Source organism: Lithobates pipiens, unplaced genomic scaffold (genome assembly GCF_037356315.1).
Source record: "Lithobates pipiens isolate NorthernLeopardFrog02 unplaced genomic scaffold, aLitPip1_a1.2 Scaffold_22, whole genome shotgun sequence".
Taxonomy (NCBI): domain Eukaryota; kingdom Metazoa; phylum Chordata; class Amphibia; order Anura; family Ranidae; genus Lithobates; species Lithobates pipiens.
The window spans coordinates 263240196-263258297 of NW_027507784.1; the positions used below are offsets into that span (position 1 = coordinate 263240196).

An 18102-nucleotide genomic window follows, 5' to 3' on the forward strand; every position below is an offset into this window, starting at 1 on the left:
TTTACCAGAACCCCAAATTACTGCAGGTAAGGATATGGAAGGAATGGGGAAGAGGCACAAGAGGAAAAAAAAAATCACCCTCTCTCCTAGACACAAAAAAAGCCCATGGCCACACAAGTGGGAAAAATTTCCCACTCCCCTGGACACAAAAATAGCCCATGGCATCCGTCTATCGGATCAGATGAAAACGGACAGGTAGTCCGTAATCATCCAATCCTCCCATAGGGGAGAGCAGACTCTCTGACAGGTCCGTCCCTGCACAGAGTGCAGAGATGGACTTGTCATCCGCTGGCTCAGCGGGAATCACTCCGAGCAAGCGGAGTAGTAAAAACGGACAGCCCTGTGTGAAAGGGTTCTTTATATATAAAATGGATACATTTTAAGCCCAGCATGACATTGGACCAAATATAAATGGAGGAATACAGTATCTTTTAGAATACCTAACAGGTAAAAGCCAGCAGGTTGCTTCCACTCCTGACCAACAGAAATCTGGAAATTAAAAAAGGATGGATATTGCCCTAAAAATAAATCTAAATATACGGGCTGCCCTTGTTGAGTGTCATAATTATCCTTAAAAACCTATTATTAAAAGTTAAATTGTAAGTCTGATAGTTTTCTTATGTTGAGCTTCTGCAAATAAAGTGAAAGAACAAAATAGGCAATAGCTGAAAGCATCTGTGGAAATAGGACAGGGTGGAAGGTCCTGACCATAGAAGATTTTCACCATGGAACTTGGAATGCCACTCAGGGAACAGCTGCCAACTGAAGAGCTTCAGCTGTCCTCAAATGAATCTGACAAGCAAGAATTTACACAAAATGCACCGCCGAGCTATTTTACACATTATCGCCATTTACTAAGGGAGGGGGGACCACATTCTAAACATGTCACAAGTATGACTATGGTAAATACTGACTGTTGCAATAGACGTGTCAGCTTTATTTGCAGCCATCTATAGATACAGTGAAGTAATGATTAAATTACCACCTATGGGACTGAATAAATATGTTCTGCTGATTGTACAGAGCCTCAAAATATTTAACACCAACCTGCATTACAGAGCTACAAACAAACATGAAAACTGAAACTCTGCCCTTCTGTCACGAAGAAATCACTTGGACCTGGAAAAGTTTGCTAGCCTTTTAAATTTAAGTATAGTAGATGGGGCTTTTAAGGTACCTAAAAGTTGTCTCAATACATACTATACATAAAATGAAATGTCTTTATTCATGAAATACATAAAAAAAAGACATTTCAAAGTATAAAAACTTTGGCATACCCCCCTGCACATGTCTCATTTAATACCATATATTAGTAAAGATAAAGCTTAGGGTATCTTCTTACAATATTGAAAATAAGTGAGCAATAACTTTACATGTTTTGTTGAGAAAATTTCAACTTCATCAGGACTGATGGTTAGTGACCAGTAAAACTGATATAACATAACCTATTTGCAACCACCGTCTGTGGACCATCCCAAGATAGGCAGAAAGGAGACTAGAATGGAATACAGGAAGAAGGATATGAATCTGGTCGGGATACCAGTTATATCAAGATTAAGAAAGGGGGCATCACCAGGATAATATGTTGCAGCTCATGTGGAAACACAACCCTTAACCAGATCCTTATAGTAGATACTGACAGTAGGGTATCCACATATAGAGCAGGGCCATACAAACCTACCTCCTTGAAGATTTCCCCCAAATGAAAGTATACACATGCTGTCAGGTTCTTCTAGCTTTTTCACTGCAATACAGTCCTTACTGCTTCTTCCATTACAGGTAGTATTGACTCACATATTACACCTATACCACAATGTGGCATTGAATAAGATATGAACAGGGATGTACCAAAGTTATTATTCTTTAACTGTCTGTTTTTATGTAATTCATGAATAAAGATGTTTGTTCGTACCTTAACAATCCTATCTACACATACTATATTTACATGTGCCCTTATTATTGAGGATGTGGGTATGTTTTGGGTCTATATATTCTTATAACTGTATAAACTAAATTTATTGAGTCTTTCTTGAAGAATTTCATAACATAATAACAAATGAATTTATTATTATTTAATGAATAATAAAGCAACCCATGACAAGCACAGCTAAAAGACTTAAATTTGCTTCATAGCCTTGGGTGAACATCTGTAAATAGTAGCAGAATAGCCAGCCGGAAATCTGTGGAGGAACTCTGCAGTGAGAGTACGCATTAGCGTGACAACACTGCAGCTGTATAGACTCACATGTAAGTGTTGTCACCCTAGAAGCAGAAACTACAGGAAGGAGTGGATCAGCAGGCAAAAAAATATGTTAAATCAAGCCTGCAGAGAAAAGTTTCTCAGTTTAAAGGTTAATCACCCTCATCCAAAATTGAGCCTAATGTGTGTATGTATATATCTTCCTGTATGGCTATTAAACTGAGCCCATTTGGGGTACAGAATGTTGTCAATGTCTGTGGTAAAAATGTGAGTGCTTGGGAAAGGAAGGTGATACAAAAAAAAATGTAGGCCATTGCTTACGCCTTGTGAAAATGCTTGTTACCTCGCTATTATGCTAATTTTTCCTATTTTCTGAGTTTCTGACCAAGTATGGAGATCAGGAGTTCTGATTTGCCTCTTGAGTTGCTGCATGCTTGATGTACAGTAACAGGATCAGCAAAAACAGGCAATTAGAACTTGCACAGAGATGGCAGCAATGAAACTACTTGCTGTACAGGTTTCCTTGAAGGGAACAGTGACAATCAGCCATACCACATAAATGACACTAGATGGCGTTGCAGTGATACATTTTCAGCACTAAACAGTCATAAACAAATAGCTTGTATTCAGTACCAACCTTATAAAGCAGGTGTGCTCAGCCTTTAGAAGATCTTAGGAACTGGTCACAGAACGCAATTAATTATTGGGGTTTTACCGCCTCCCAAACCACAAATGTAAATGAGCCCTTACTGTCCTGAACCCCCAATAAGTTTGCTTATCCACTTGCTACAGGGCAAATGCGCTGCACAGAATCGTGTGTGTGTGTGTGTGTGTGTGTATATATATATATATATATATATATATATATATATATATACACATACACACACACACACACACATATACATATACATACAGTATCTCAAAAAAGTGAGTATACCCCTCACAGTTTATTATATCTTTTCATGTGACAACATTGAAAAAATTACACTTTGCTACAAAGTACTGAGTGTACAGCTTGTATAACAGTGTAAATTTGCCGTTTTCTCAAAATAACTCAAAACACAGTCATTGATATCTAAAGTACTGGCAACAAAAGTGAGTACCCCGCCCCCCCCCCCCTCCCAAGTGAAAATGTCCAAATTGGGCCCAAAGTGTCAATATTTTGTGTGGCCACCATTTGCCAGCACTGCCTTAACCCTCTTGGGCATGGAGTTCGCCAGAGCTTCACAGGTTGCCACTGGAGTCCTCTTCTACTCCTCCATGATGACATCACGGAGCCGGTGGATGTTAGAGACCTTGCTCTCCTCCACCTTCCATTTGAGGATGCCCCACAGATGCTCAATAGGGTTTAGGCCTGGAAACAAGCCTGGGTAGTCCATCACCTTTACCCTCAGCTTCTTTAGCAAGGCAGTGGTCGTCTTGGAGGTGTGTTTGGGGTCGTTATGTTGGAATACTGCCCTGCGGCCCAGTCTCCGAAGGGGAACAAGCTGTGCTTCAGTATGCCACAGTACATGTTTGCATTCATGGTTGCCTCAATGAACTGTAGCTCCCCAGTGCCAGCAGCACTCATGCAGCCCCAGACCATGACACTCCCACCACCATGCTTGACTGTGGGCAAGACACACTTGTCTTTGTACTCCTCACCTGGTTGCCATCGCACACACCTGACACACTCTGAACCAAATACGTTTATCTTGTTCTCATCAGACCATATGACATGGTTCCAGTAATCCCTGTCCTTAGTCTGCTTGTCTTTGGCAAACTGTGAACTCTCTTGTGCATCATCTTTAGAAGAGGCTTCCTTCTGGGGCAACGGGCATGCAGACCAATTTGATGCAGTGTGGTTTGAGCACTGACAGGCTGACCCCCCACCTCTTCAACTTCTGCAGCAATGCTGGCAACTAGGGATGAGCCGACCCCCGGTTCGGTTCTCACCAGAACTTTTGAACGGAACGAAAATTTGTACGAACTTTAGAACCCCATTGAAGTCTATGGGACTCGAACGTTCGAAATAAAAAGTGCTAATTTTAATGGCTAATATGCAAGATACTGTCCTAAAAAGGGTTTGGGGACCTGGCTCCAGCCCCAGGGGACATGGGTCAATGCCTAAAATGTTTTTAAAAATGGCCGTTTTGGCGGGAGCACTGATTTTAATGACGATTAAAGTGAAAAAAAAGTGAGATATTCCTTTAAATATCGTGCCTGGGGGGTGTCTATAGTATTCCTGTGAAGTGCCACGTGTTTCCCATGTTTAGAACAGTCCCTGCACAAAATGACATTTAACGGGAAAAAAAGTAATTTCAAACTGCTTGCGTTTTTAATGTAATATCTGGTTCCAGCAATATGGATGAAAATCATTGAGAAAAATGGCATGGGCAGCCCCCCCCCCCCCCGCCCATTACCAGCCCCTTTGGGTCTTGTACGGATATTAAGGGGAACCCCGTACCCATATTAAAAATAAAAATAAAAAAGGAAAGACGTGGGGCCCCCAGGCCCTATATACTCAGAACAGCAGTATACAGGCGGTGCAAACAAGACAGGGACTGTGTAGGTTTGTTGTGTTAAGTAGAATCTGTTTGTAATTTTGAACTGGTACATTTTTAAAGTGTAGCTGAAGGCCAAAAAATCTATTTTTAAGCTTTTTGGAAAACATAGGGAAGGGTTATCACCCCTGTATAATTTGTTTTGCCGTCTGTCTTTTTTCATCTCACTTCCTGTTGTCTCCTTCTGTTTGCAAGTAGGAGAGGTTTGTAAGTTGGATGTTTGAAAGTAGGGGCCTGCTCTATATGCTCTGCAGAAATGGCGGAACAAGGTGTTGGTGTTGCCACAACATTGTAAGCCCTCAAAGTGACTCATGGTGGACGCTGGAGCGCCCTGCTGTGAACGATTATATCAAGAATTGTAATTACATGCCATTGTTGAACAGTGGTAGAAAAATTGACTTTTGGTGGTTGTGGTGCTGGTGCCACAACACTATAAGTCCTCACAGTTACTCTGGGTGGGCACAGGAACTGTCCCTGCTGTGAAATATTATATCAAGAATTGTAATTACATGCCCCTGTTAAACAGGGGCTGAAAAATTGGGCTGCTGGCACTGGTGCTGGTGCCACGACACTGCAACCTCTCCCATATACTCTAGTTGTGGTGCAGGAATGAGCCCTGCTGCAAAGCATTGCATCAAAAACTGTAATTAAATGCCCCTGTTAAACAGGGACTGAAAAATTGGGCTGGTGGCATCACCCAGAACCAAAAATGTTCTTCCAACATATCAGCAGAGGAGGAAGAGGATAGACAATCAACATAACAGGGCAGTCACTCAGCATCAGCATAGGCAGTCTTGAAGGGATGTGATATTTTAAAAAAAATTATTCGGTTACATCATCTTCAGGTGCTTGGTAGCTGTGGCTGATCCAAGACTGATTCATCTTGATGAAGGTCAGTCGATCAACTGAGTCGGTGGACAGGCGCACCCTGTGATAGGTAACAAAGCCACCAGCAGCACTGAAGGTGCGTTCTAAAAGAATGCTGGATGCAGGACAGGCCAGTAGCTCAATTGCATACTGTGCAAACTCTGGCCAGTGATCCATCCTCAAGACCCAGTAAGCCAGAGGATTTTCGGTGGGAAAGGTGTCCAAGTCTGATCTTGCCCCTAGGTATTCCTGCACCATGTAAATCAGACGCTGGCGATGGTTGCTGGAACCGATCATACCTTGGGGCTGCGGACTAAAAAATTGTCTGAATGCATCGGTCAGGCAGCCACCTTCTCCACCGCTCCTTCTGACCGATGCCTCAGCAACACGTTGTCCAGGTCCAGGAGTTTGTAACCTCCCAGTCTCTGGGAACGCTTTGCACAGACCTTTCTGCAAGGCCTCCCGGAGATATCTCATCCTCTGCAATGGCAAGATAAGGTCGGCAACCTTACCCTTATACCGTGGATCAAGGAGAGTGGCTAGCCAGTAATGGTCCCTCTCCTTGATCCGAAGAATACAAGGATCCTTCCACAGGCTTTGCAGGATCAGGGAGGCCATGCAGCGTAGGTTAGCTTAGGCATTCGGTCCGGAGTCCTCTGGGTCACTAAGGACAACATGATCCACAGCTACCTCCTCCCAGCCACGTACAAGTCCACGTGTTTCTTGGGACTGTAAATCATCCCTACAAGACTGCTGCTGCTGCTGCTGAGTGCCAGCCTCCACCTCCATGCTGACACAATCATCCTCCTCCTCCTCCTCTTCCTGTGTGATGGGTGGCACAGCAGGAACACTGTCTGGATAAAGGGGGCCTTGAGAGGCAAGGAAGTCCTCCTCTTCCTGCCTCTGTTCTGCCTCAAGTGCCCTGTCCATTATTCCACGCAGCGTATGCTCCAACAGGTGGACAAGAGGTACAGTGTCACTGATGCATGCACTGTCACTGCTCACCATCCTTGTGTCCTCCTCAAATGGTGACAGGACAGTGCATGCATCCCTGATCATGCCCCACTGGCGTGGTGAGAAAAAACCGAGCTCCCCTGACCCTGTCCTGGTACCGTAGTCGCACAGGTACTCATTGATGGCCCTCTGCTGCGTGTGCAGCCGTTGCAGCATGGCCAACGTTGAGTTCCACCTGGTGGGCATGTCACATATAAGGCGGTTCTTGGGCGAGTTCAACTCCTTTTGGAGCTCAGCCATTAAATGATCGGCGGAAATGCACGCAGACTTTCCTAGCCTGCTTCAGGACATCCTGTAAGCCCAGGTACCTGCCCAAGAACCGCTGCACCACCAGGTTAAGGACGTGAGCCACACAGGGCACATGGGTCAGTTGTCCCTGTCGGAGGGTGGAGAGGAGGTTGGTGCCATTGTCGCAAACCACCATTCCTGGCTTAAGCTGGCATGGCATCAACCACCTCTCGGCCTGCCCCTGCAGAGCTGACAAAATATCTGCCCCAGTGTGGCTCCTGTCCCCCAAACAAACCAGCGCAAGCACGGCATGGCATAGTTTTGCCTGCGTACTTGCGTAGCCCCTGGAACGCCTACGTAGCACTGCTGGTTCTGAGGACAGAGCACTGGAAGAGGCCATGGAGGAAGAAGAAGAGGAGGGGGTGGAGGAGAGAGGTGTGTCACAACCAGTAGTAGCATTTTGGAGGCGTGGTGGCGGAACAACCTCCAACACTACTGCACCTTGTCCTGCATCCTTCCCAGCTGCCAGAAGAGTGACCCAATGGGCCGTGAAAGACAAGGGACGTCCCTGTCCATGCCTGCTAGACCATGAGTCAGCGGTAATATGCACCTTACCGCTGACCGCCCTGTCCAGCTAGTCAAGGACTTCAGTGAGAAAAAGTGGCGTTTGGGGACCTGCCACTGAGGAACCGCACATTGTACAAACTCGCGGAAGGGGGCCGAATCTACCAACTGAAAAGGCAGCAGTTGAAGTGCTAGCAATTTAGCCAAGCTAGCATTCAACCGCTGGCCATGTGGATGGCTGGGAGTGAACTTCTTTCGACAGTCCAGCAGCTGGGGCAGGGAAATTTGCCTGCTATAATCGGACGTGGGTGTACTGCTAGCAGAGTGCCCGGAAGCACGTGGCTGTGACACACCTAATTGTACACCTTCATTCCTCCCAGAGCAGGTTTCAGAGAGGACTGAAGGTCTAGTGGGGTTGGAGATCCCAGCTGATGAGGAGCAAGGAGAGGTCCGCTTTGTTCTTTGGTGTGGGTCTTTGAGGTACGCTTGCCAACGAGCTGCATGGCAGGTCAACATATGTCTGGTCAAGCATGTGGTGCCCAAGCGGCTGATGTTTTGGCCACGCGAGATACGCTTGAGACATACAGTATGTTGCAAATAGCAGCGGTGCGATCTGATGCACTCGTCTGAAAAAAGGCCCACACCAAGAACTCTTAGAATAACGCGCAGAGGCAGCGCCCTGCACAGGCGGAGCTCTGCGGTGTGATTCAGTCGGTGTGCTGCCCCTAAGCTGGCCCCCTGAGAGCATCCTGCCTCGTTGGACATGTGCATCCTCCTCCCAGGCACCCATGTGGAGTCAGTGCCCTCATCATCCCCTCCCTCTTCATCACTGGAGCAAACCTGGCAGTATGCTGCAGCTTGTGGAACATGACTGCCAGATCGCTGTCCTTCTTGAGCACCCCCTCTCTCTGCGCTCACGCTACTGCCTTCCTCTAGCTGAGTATCATCATCAGAGCCTACAAAACACTGGGCATCCTCCTAGAGCAGTGATGGCGAACCTTGGCACCCCAGATGTTTTGGAACTACATTTCCCATGATGCTCATGCACTCTGCAGTGTAGTGGAGCATCATGGGAAATGTAGTTCCAAAACATCTGGGGTGCCAAGGTTCACCATCACTGTCCTAGAGCATGTACCCAACACTGTGCTCAAAGAGTTCAGGAGATCCTCAGGAGGACGTGGTGGGTCTAGGGAAGGAGTCACTGATGATGACGTTGAGAGGAGGGAAAACGATGCGTTGGCAGCTGCTTTGCTAGTACCCTGAGCCTGGATGAGAGAGGATGAGGAGGATGAAGAGGGCTTGGTCATCCACTCTACCAAGTCTTCGGCCTGATGCGGCTCAACACGTCCAGCTGCCGAAAAGAAGGACAAGCGTGTCCCATGACCACGTGCTGATGATGACGATGCACTGCGTCCACGACCAGCACTGTTGTCTCTAGACAGAGCCTGCTTGCCCTCTTTTATCGGCTCGCGCCTGTCTGCCTCTCCTTGTTGGCCTTCCAGATATGATAATGGCCTGAAGGGAGATGGGAAAACCAGCAATTGGGTAGTGTATATTGTGCTGGAGGCACACAACACCCACTAACTCCTGCAGATGGCTCAATTAGAGAAGAACTATATAGGTGGATATAACGGTGTATACTATGGTAAGGGCACGCAGACAGCATGCACAATCTCCTACAACTGACTGCAAGCTCTATTACAAAAGAGCAATATAGCTAGCTACCCTGTTTCCCCTAAAATAAGACCTAGTGTGATTGTCGGTGATAGCTGCAATAAAAGCCCTACCCCCCAAATAAGCCCTAGTTAAAGTCCTTGTAGGTCTTCTTTTCAGGGTAGGGCTTATTTTTGAGGAAACAGAGTAGGGCTTATTTGGGTGGTAGGGCTTATATTGCAGCCAACACCGACAATCACGCTAGGTCTTATTTTAGGGGAAACAGGGTATATAGGTGGATATAACGGTGTATACTGCGGTCAGGGCACGCAGACAATAGGCACAAACTCCTGCAGATTGCTAACAGCTCAATTACAGAAGAGCAAGAACGCAAAATCGTCCGATAATGAACGGTGTATACTGTGTTGAAGGTACACAGAGAACACCCACTAACTCCTACAGACGCCAACACACTACACAAGGCCGCCGCGCTGGCGGCCTTATATGGTGTGGGGCATGTACTACACAGCCTGAGCTATGATTGGCCACAGGCATCCTGCCTGTGGCCAATCATGGCTCTCCTCACTGCTGGCGCTGTGATTGGCCAAGCATGCGGGGTCACAGTGCATGCTTGGCCAATCATGAGCCAGCAATGCACTGCGATGGCGCAGTGCATTGTGGGCCGTGAGTGCAACACGAATTTGGCGCGAACGGCCCATAACATTCGTATTCGCCGAATGGGCGAACAGCCGATGCTCGAGTCGAACGTATGTTTGACTCGAACATGAAGCTCATCCCTACTGGCAATACTCATAACTCTTTTTCCCAAAGACAACCTCTGGATATGATGCTGAGCATGTGCACTCAACTTTTTTGGTCGACCATGGCAAGGCAGTTTGCAGTGGAACCTGTCCTGTTAAACCGATGTATGGTCTTGACCACCGTTCTGCAGCTCAGTTTCAGGGACTTGGCATTCCTCTTATAGCCTAGGCCATCTTTATGTAGAGCAACAATTCTTTTTTTCAGATCCTCAGAGTTCTTTGCCATGAGGTGCCATGTTGAACTTCCAGTGACCAGTATGAGAGTGAGAGCGATAACACCAAATTTAACACACCTGCTCCCCATTCACACCTGAGACCTTGTAACACTAATGAGTCACATGACACTGGGGAGGGAAAATGGCTAATTGGGCTCAATTTGGACATTTTCACTTAACGGTGTACTTACTTTTGTTGCCAGCGGTTTAGACATTAATGGCTGTGTGTTGAGTTATTTTGAGGGGACAGCAAATTTACACTGTTATACAAGCTGTGCATGCACTACTTTACATTGCAGCAAAGTGTCATTTCTTGTAAATTAATTATCTCCTATGATTGTCAGTTCCACCTAGTGGCCATTATGCAGTATTTTTTTTATTTTCTATTGAGCCATTTCCGGAAAAATATTGCATTATGGTCACTAGATGGATTTGACGATCAAAGGATTGAATGATATTCCAAATCCAGCCAACATTTGTGGTGCTTGTGTGAATGGTTAAGACATCTGCACAGCAAATGTTTTATACATAGCCCCCGTTGTGTTTTCTCATATGGGTGTTGCAGACACAATGGTTAGATACTACTGGTTAGTGAGGCCTCCTGCCACAGTTATGGGACAACAGCAATATGAGCTAGCCTGGAAAGGAAGCTGACCACAGCCAGTGACTTGGAAGATGACTGTTACTACCCTACTAGATTGTTCCCTGTTTTTAGGGGTCTCAAGCCAATCTACTAAGTACAGGGACCACCACACAGCCATCTTAAGGTGATCAAGTTAAACAATATCTTAAAGTGTTTTAAATAACCACAAGAAAACGTCAGGCGAAATACAAAATTCTATATTGAAATTAGCAAAGTAAAATCTATTAATTTGCGTATTTTTGTTTATAAATGGCTTAAAATAAATAAATAAAAAACCCTCCTCATTACTTTTATTAATTAGAGGAGGATACTCTTACCTGTTGTAAATTATTTGCAACATCCATTGGAGGTACTATTGTACACTCAATATAAAAATAATAAAGTTTATACAACTAATTTATAGGGCCAAAAGTTTGTGGACTTCCATTACACCTATATGAGCATGCAGTACATGGCAACCCAAAACCATGGACTTTAAAGAGGAAGTAAACCCTGATAAGTTTACTTCCTCTTTGATTCCCTGCAAAGGTAAAGCATAATGGACTACTATACATCGCATAGTAGTCCATTATGTGTCACTTACCTGACACAGGAGCCAGCAAAGTCACCACTGTCCCTTGTAGTCCAGAGCGTCCATCTTCTCGGTGGGGTCTCGCTGCTCCGCAGCGGTCATTCGGCAAAGCCGCGATGACGTCACTCCTGCGCATGCGCATGGGAGCTGCCACTCGCGGCATATCGCGGTTGACAGCGGCGCACTCAGTGCCATATGCAATGTGCAATGTACAAGGATAGGGACAACTGTAGACACTCACTCAGGTTGAACTGGATGGACTGGTGTCTTTATTCAACTTTACCAACTATGATCCTGAGTCTGGCTTGCGGTTACCGCTAAATGGTACTGAATTTTCACCCTGAACAAGACTTGGGAATACCGCCAGGGGGGTTAAGACATATAATAGGTGTGATGGTCAGGTATCCATAAACCAGTGTAGTGTATTATCAGTTTACGGATAATTTATACATTGAGGCGTTCTCCTTTCAAATATACGTAGGAGCAAAGCTAGGAGGACATTTTACATTTTATACATAGTGATATCCTTCAAGTCCTCCCAACCCATCATAATCCATGTTCATCTGCCACAATTACATTCCCAAAACCACATCCATTCTCAGCAAGTCCACTGCCCCTTATTTTGGTATCTGATCATTGGGATTGTCATATCATTATAGGAACATCTGTTTGATGAGTTTTGATGGCCTTGCAAGTTAAAAAAAAAAAAAAAAAAAAAAAAACTAAAGCAAGAAAGATTTCTTGGAAAGGTATCAGTTTAACACAGAGCTTATTAGGCAGTTAAAAGTATAACAATGATTCGTGGATTTATTGTTTGCGGTCATACTGCTGTAACAGAAATGTAATGAGTTGTTTAAAGAGCAATCGGATCAGATAAATATTTAAAATCTAAAAACGGTCTGATTACTGAGTCTCCATGTAGAAAGTAGATTCTTACAAGGCAACTATTGCCTTACAACAGTCATTCCAGTCAATAATATGACTGATATTCTGAACAAAATGGTTGTCACGCATTGCCTATTCAGGCTGGTTAATCCAAGAAGAAGATGTTGTTGAATTGTGTGGCACACAGTTTCTTGATTTCATCTGTAAAAAATAATAATATGAACACAGATGATTAATGCAAAAAAAAAAAAAAAAAAAACAGAAGAAATGTTTTACTTTTTTACATCATAGCAATTAGGGCCGGTTCACACTGCAGGCGAGGCGACTCCGACTTGCCTCGCCGCGACCTGCCGCGACCTCAGCGGCAACTTGCAGATGACTTCTGTATAGAAGTCAATGCAAGTCGCCCCGAGGTCGCCCAAAAGTAGTACAGGAACCTTTTTTCTGAGTCGGAGCGACTCGAGTCGCTCCTCTCAGAACGGTTCCATTGTACAGAACGGGGGCGACTTGCGAGAGCGAGGCGAGTCGTGTCGCCTCGCATCGCCCGCTGTGTGAACCGGCTCTAATAATTCTATCAGATAAACAACTTTTGAGCATTGCTGCATCTGGGTTAAGTCCACCTAAAAGTGATATTATCAATGGAGCCCAGTGAGCGAAGTCTGGTTTATTATTAGACATCATTGTGTACTTCAAGAAACCCAAATTTTCCTTTCCTTTTAATGTACAATTCGACAACACACAAAGGATACTCGCCTATGCTTTGTGATGCACTGCAATGTACGTGTCTCGGGGTGTCATGCAAAAGGAAAGATACCACAAAACCATCCATGCGTTACGGTAATGCGTGGTAAAACATATTCAGGACAAAGTAACATGTTCCCATCAATGTTTACCCTTTGTCATGCTTCCTCTACCATTCCTTTGATTTGCTGGAGCCCTTTGGAAATACCTGGTACTTCCACCTATGGGGAAAACATAAAACCTTCTTCCTTTACTCCTATTGCTCAAGCATGAGCAGCCAATAAACAGGCCAGAACACTGCCACTTAGGGGGAGGAGGTCATTAAACTGGAGCTTTGCCCATTTAACAGTTTGATAAAAATTCACGCTCTGTAACAGAACATTTATTCCACATTGTTGTTTATGCTACCAAAATTATTGTGCGCTAAAACTGCCTCCAGAGTTGCTCCCGTTTCTTCTTTCTAGAGGCTGCCATTTTTCTGAAGCCCAGAGCAGTCACTTCCTCTCCCCCTCTCAAAAACGATATGACACTTTCTTCAAGTAAAATATGTACATTTCCAGCCTTGATTGTACAGTGCCTTGCGAAAGTATTCGGCCCCCTTGAACTTTTCAACCTTTTGCCACATTTCAGGCTTCAAACAAAGATATAAAAATTTTATTTTTTGGGAAGAATCACCAACAAGTGGCACACAATTGTGAAGTGGAACAAAATCTATTGGATTTTTGAAACTTTTTTAACTAATAAAAAAATGAAAAGTGGGGTGTGCAAAATTATTCGGCCCCCTTGCGTTAATACTTTGTAGAGCCACCTTTTGCTGCAATTACAGCTGCAAGTCGCTTGGGGTATGTCTCTATCAGTTTTGCACATTGAGAGAGTGAAATTCTTGCCCATTCTTCCTTGCAAAAGAGCTCGAGCTCAGTGAGGTTGGATGGAGAGCGTTTGTGAACAGCAGTTTTCAGCTCTTTCCACAGATTCTCGATTGGATTCAGGTCTGGACTTTGCCACCACCATGTTTGACAGTGGGGATGGTGTGTTGAGGGTGATGAGCTGTGTTGCTTTTATGCCAAACATATCATTTTGCATTGTGGGCAAAAAGTTCGATTTTGGTTTCATCTGACCAGAGCACCTTCTTTCACATGTTTGGTGTGTCTCCCAGTTGACTTGTGGCAAACTTTAGACAAGACTTTTTATGGATATCTTTGAGAAATGGCTTTCTTCTTGCCACTCTTCCATAAAGGCCAGATTTGTGCAGTGTACGACTGATTGTTGTCCTATAGACAGACTCTCCCACCTCAGCTGTAGTTCTCTGCAGTTCATCCAGAGTGATCATGGGCCTCTTGGCTGCATCTCTGATCAGTCTTCTCCTTGTCTGAGCTGAAAGTTTAGAGGGACAGCCAGGTCTTGGTAGATTTGCAGTGGTCTATTACTCCTTCCATTTCAAAATGATCGCTTGCACAGTGCTCCTTGGGAGGTTTAAAGCATGGGAAATCTTTTCGTATCCAAATCCGGCTTTAAACTTCTCCACAACAGTATTACGGACCTGCCTGGTGTGTTCCTTGGTCTTCATGATGCTCTCTGCGCTTTCAACAGAACCCTGAGACTATCACAGAGCAGGTGCATTTATACAAAGACTTGATTACACACAGGTGGATTCTATTTATCAACATCAGTCATTTAGGACAACATTGGATCATTCAGAGATCCTCACTGAACTTCTGGAGTGAGTTTGCTGCACTGAAAGTAAAGGGGCCGAATAATTTTGCACGCACCACTTTTCAGTTTTCTATTTGCTAAAAAAGTTTAAAATATCCAATAGATTTCATTCCACTTCACAATTGTGTCCCACTTGTTGGTGATTCTTCACAAAAAAATAAAAATTTTATATCTTTATGTTTGAAGCCTGAAATGTGGAAAAAGGTTGAAAAGTTCAAGGGGGCCGAATACTTTCGTAAGGCACTGTATGTCTTGGTTCAGATAGATATGAAGGCTGACAGAAACTTTATAGTGCTCAGGTTCACAGCTGCCAAAAGGAGAAAAGAGAATTGGGCAGATAAGAGAAGACACTATTCTTGTACGTTTACCTCTTGTGTCTCCCTGGCAGCAGAGTTTGTACTATCATCTCTCCTGCTATTCTTTTCTCCCTCCCTAATCTGTGTTTCCTCACAGAGTCTGTGTCATTCCTGTTGCTTTCTTCTCCCTTCAGCAACAGTAAATCTTAAAAGCGGTCAGCTGATCAGACTCTAGTGGCTCTAATTTTAGTTACAGGGCTGAGAATAAAGAACTGCGGATGTGCAGAGCAGGGCAAGAGAGTGCATTACTGGATTTTAAACAGTGTGGGCACTTATTTCTAATGTTTCAAAAGGGGCCAGCCTAAAGTGATCTATCAAGTCTTAATTTTGTGACTAAAGTTCCACTTTAAAAGATGGAGATTATATATATATATATATATAGCTAGAAGGATTATCTATAGAGATAGATAGACCCCATCTGTTATTTTTTTATTGGTACAAATTTTTGTTAGAAAATCTAATAGATGTATGGCCAGCTTTACCCTATGCGCCAACACAGACTGATCTGAATGTACACAGGGATAACGCCCCAATGCTCTGATAGAGGAATGCATTGAAGGAGAGGATCACTTACCTTCCTCCTTTCATCAGGAGAGCAGCTACCTGCAGGCCAGTCGCTGACACTAAAAAAAAATTGATGTGTCTGTCGCTGCCCCACCATTACATTACCTTGACTGACTGCAACAATGGCAGAGCTACTTTTCCATTATGGGTACTGGGCTTTTATCCTGCTGCAACCTAGCTCAACTAAAACCTGCTCATAGCTATAGTTTCTCCTTAAAGAACTAAAAGAGAAATCGTAGAAGCTATTAATTCTCAGGCTACACTATTTTGCACAGGGCTGCAGGTTTTGTAAAATTATAACGGTGTTGAAGGATATGGTCATTTTAGATACAAACAGTCCTTTGAAGACTCCTTTAATGACTTTTAATAACTCTGGGCAACCAATAGGCTGAAAACAGAAGCAGCTGTCATTAATACCCATACATCCATAAACAGATGTAATTACAGCCTGACCCCCAACATACACACACACACACACACACACACACACACACACACACACACGCATATAAGTGCAAGCACCTATTTCCTGCACATCAATCATTTAAATAAGTGACAATTATGGTTGTCAAAACACTTGGATGACAACACTGACACCTGCATTGACTAAAATGACACTAGGCTTAATCATGACATTTATACCCAAGGGAGGGAGTGCGGGATTATCACACTGAAATGAGACCCGCTAAATTAGACCTGCCTGCAGAAATGCCTTCAATGTCAAGGTGTGAGAGAGAGCCTAGATTTTAATTATTAAGACCATCTGTTGAAAAACGATGGGATGAATATTGATGACGTCTCGGAATGCGTCCAAAGTTTAGCATGGAACAGAAACACAAAACCATTCCGGTAACATGACCTGGCTAAGAAAGGCATAGCATGGAGATATTAGCAAGGGTGGCACTTCAATTGCAATCGTACCAGCAGGGTTTCTCATACCAGACATACACAGAGCTATGAGTGGATGAATAATTTGGAAGTCAGTGCTTTAGAGCAGATTCCTACAAAGATTAGAACTTTCCCAAACACTAATGAGAATAACACTGGAACACACATGTACAATGAAATCTGTAACTTCAATTAGCAAGAACACCAGTTTTTATACCTCCCATCTCCATTCATATACATGTGCCAGAGTGGAAGAGTTCTGTAAAAGTGTTTAGCTCAAAGTGTACAGTACACCCCTCACATTTTTGTAAATATTTTATTATATCTTCATGTGACAACACATGAAGAAATGACACTTTGGCTACAATGTAAAGTAGTGAGTGTACAGATTGTATAAGAGTGTAAATTTGCTGTCACCTCAAAATAACTCAACACACAGCCATTAAAGCAGAGTTCCAGGCTTTTTTTTTAATGAAAAGTCAGCAGCTACAAAAAGTGTAGCTGCTGACTTTTAATAAACAGACACTCACCCGTCCCACAGTCCAGCGATTCTGCCACACAGAGCCCCACTGTTCCCCCCTCCTCTCTGTGGCACGTCCATTGAAACTGGGGGCACCCCGGCCGTGACAGCTTGTGGTTTTACGGTCGGGCACGCACTGGGCATACGAGAGTTGCGATGTGCTCTCCGAGTGGACAGGCAATCTTTTGGGACCGGTGACGTGTCCTGGAAGATTGCCGAGAGGGAGGGGCTACCTAGGTGGGAGAGGAGGAGTCAACTAGGTGGCCCGTAGTTGGAATCAGGAAGTGGGACAGGAAGTCCCACTCAAAACTAAGTACCCACTTCCCCCCTAAAAAGAAAAATTACATGCCAAAGAGGAACGTAAGGGGGCAAGGAGTGCTTAAAGCGGAAGTTCAACTTTTGGGTGGAGCACTGCTTTATTGTCTAAACTGCTGGCAACAAAAGTGAAAATGTCCAAATTGGGCCCAATTAGCCATTTCTCCTCCCTGGTAACATGTGACTCGTTAGTGTTACAAGGTCTCAGGTGTGAATGGGCAGCAGGTGTATTAAATTTGGTGTTATCGCTCACTCACTCACTCACTCATACTGGTCACTGGAAGTTCAACATGGCACCTCATGGCAAAGAACTCTCTGAGCATCTGAAAAAAATAATATTGTTGCTCTACGTAAAGATGGCCCTGGCTATAAGAAGATAGTCAAGACCCTGAAACTGAGCTGCAGCACAGTGGCCAAGACAATACAGAGGTTTAACAGAACAGGTTACACTCGGAACAGCTCTCGCCATGGTCGATCAAAGAAGTTGAGTGCATGTGTTCAGCGTCATATCCAGAGGCTGTCTTTGGGAAATAGATGTATGAGTGCTGCCAGTAGAGGTTGAAGGGGTGGCGGGGTTGCAGAGGTTGAAGGGGTGGCAGGTTAGTCTGTCAGTACCCAAACCACATGCCACACACTGCATCAAATTTGTCTTCATGGCTGTCATCCCAGAAGGAAGCCTCTTTTAAAAATGATGCACAAAAAAACCTTGCATATAGTTTGCTGAAGACAAGCTAAGGACATGGATTACTGGAACCATGTCCTGTGGTCTGATGAGACCAAGATAAACTTATTTGGTTC

The 18102-nt window shown here is 44.4% G+C and overlaps 1 protein-coding gene across 2 annotated transcripts in view; it reads right to left on the reverse strand.

The window, feature by feature from the left end:
• Positions 1 to 12102: 12102 nt before the first annotated feature.
• The window catches only part of CCZ1 (CCZ1 vacuolar protein trafficking and biogenesis associated), a 76585-nt gene continuing 70585 nt past the window's right edge, over positions 12103 to 18102 (reverse strand). For both annotated transcript variants that reach the window (XM_077449033.1, XM_077449034.1), the window contains one exon: positions 12103 to 12408. In XM_077449033.1, coding sequence (XP_077305159.1) covers positions 12353 to 12408 — 56 coding nt within the window. In that variant the 3' untranslated portion in view covers positions 12103 to 12352. The remainder of the gene's footprint in view (positions 12409 to 18102) is intronic.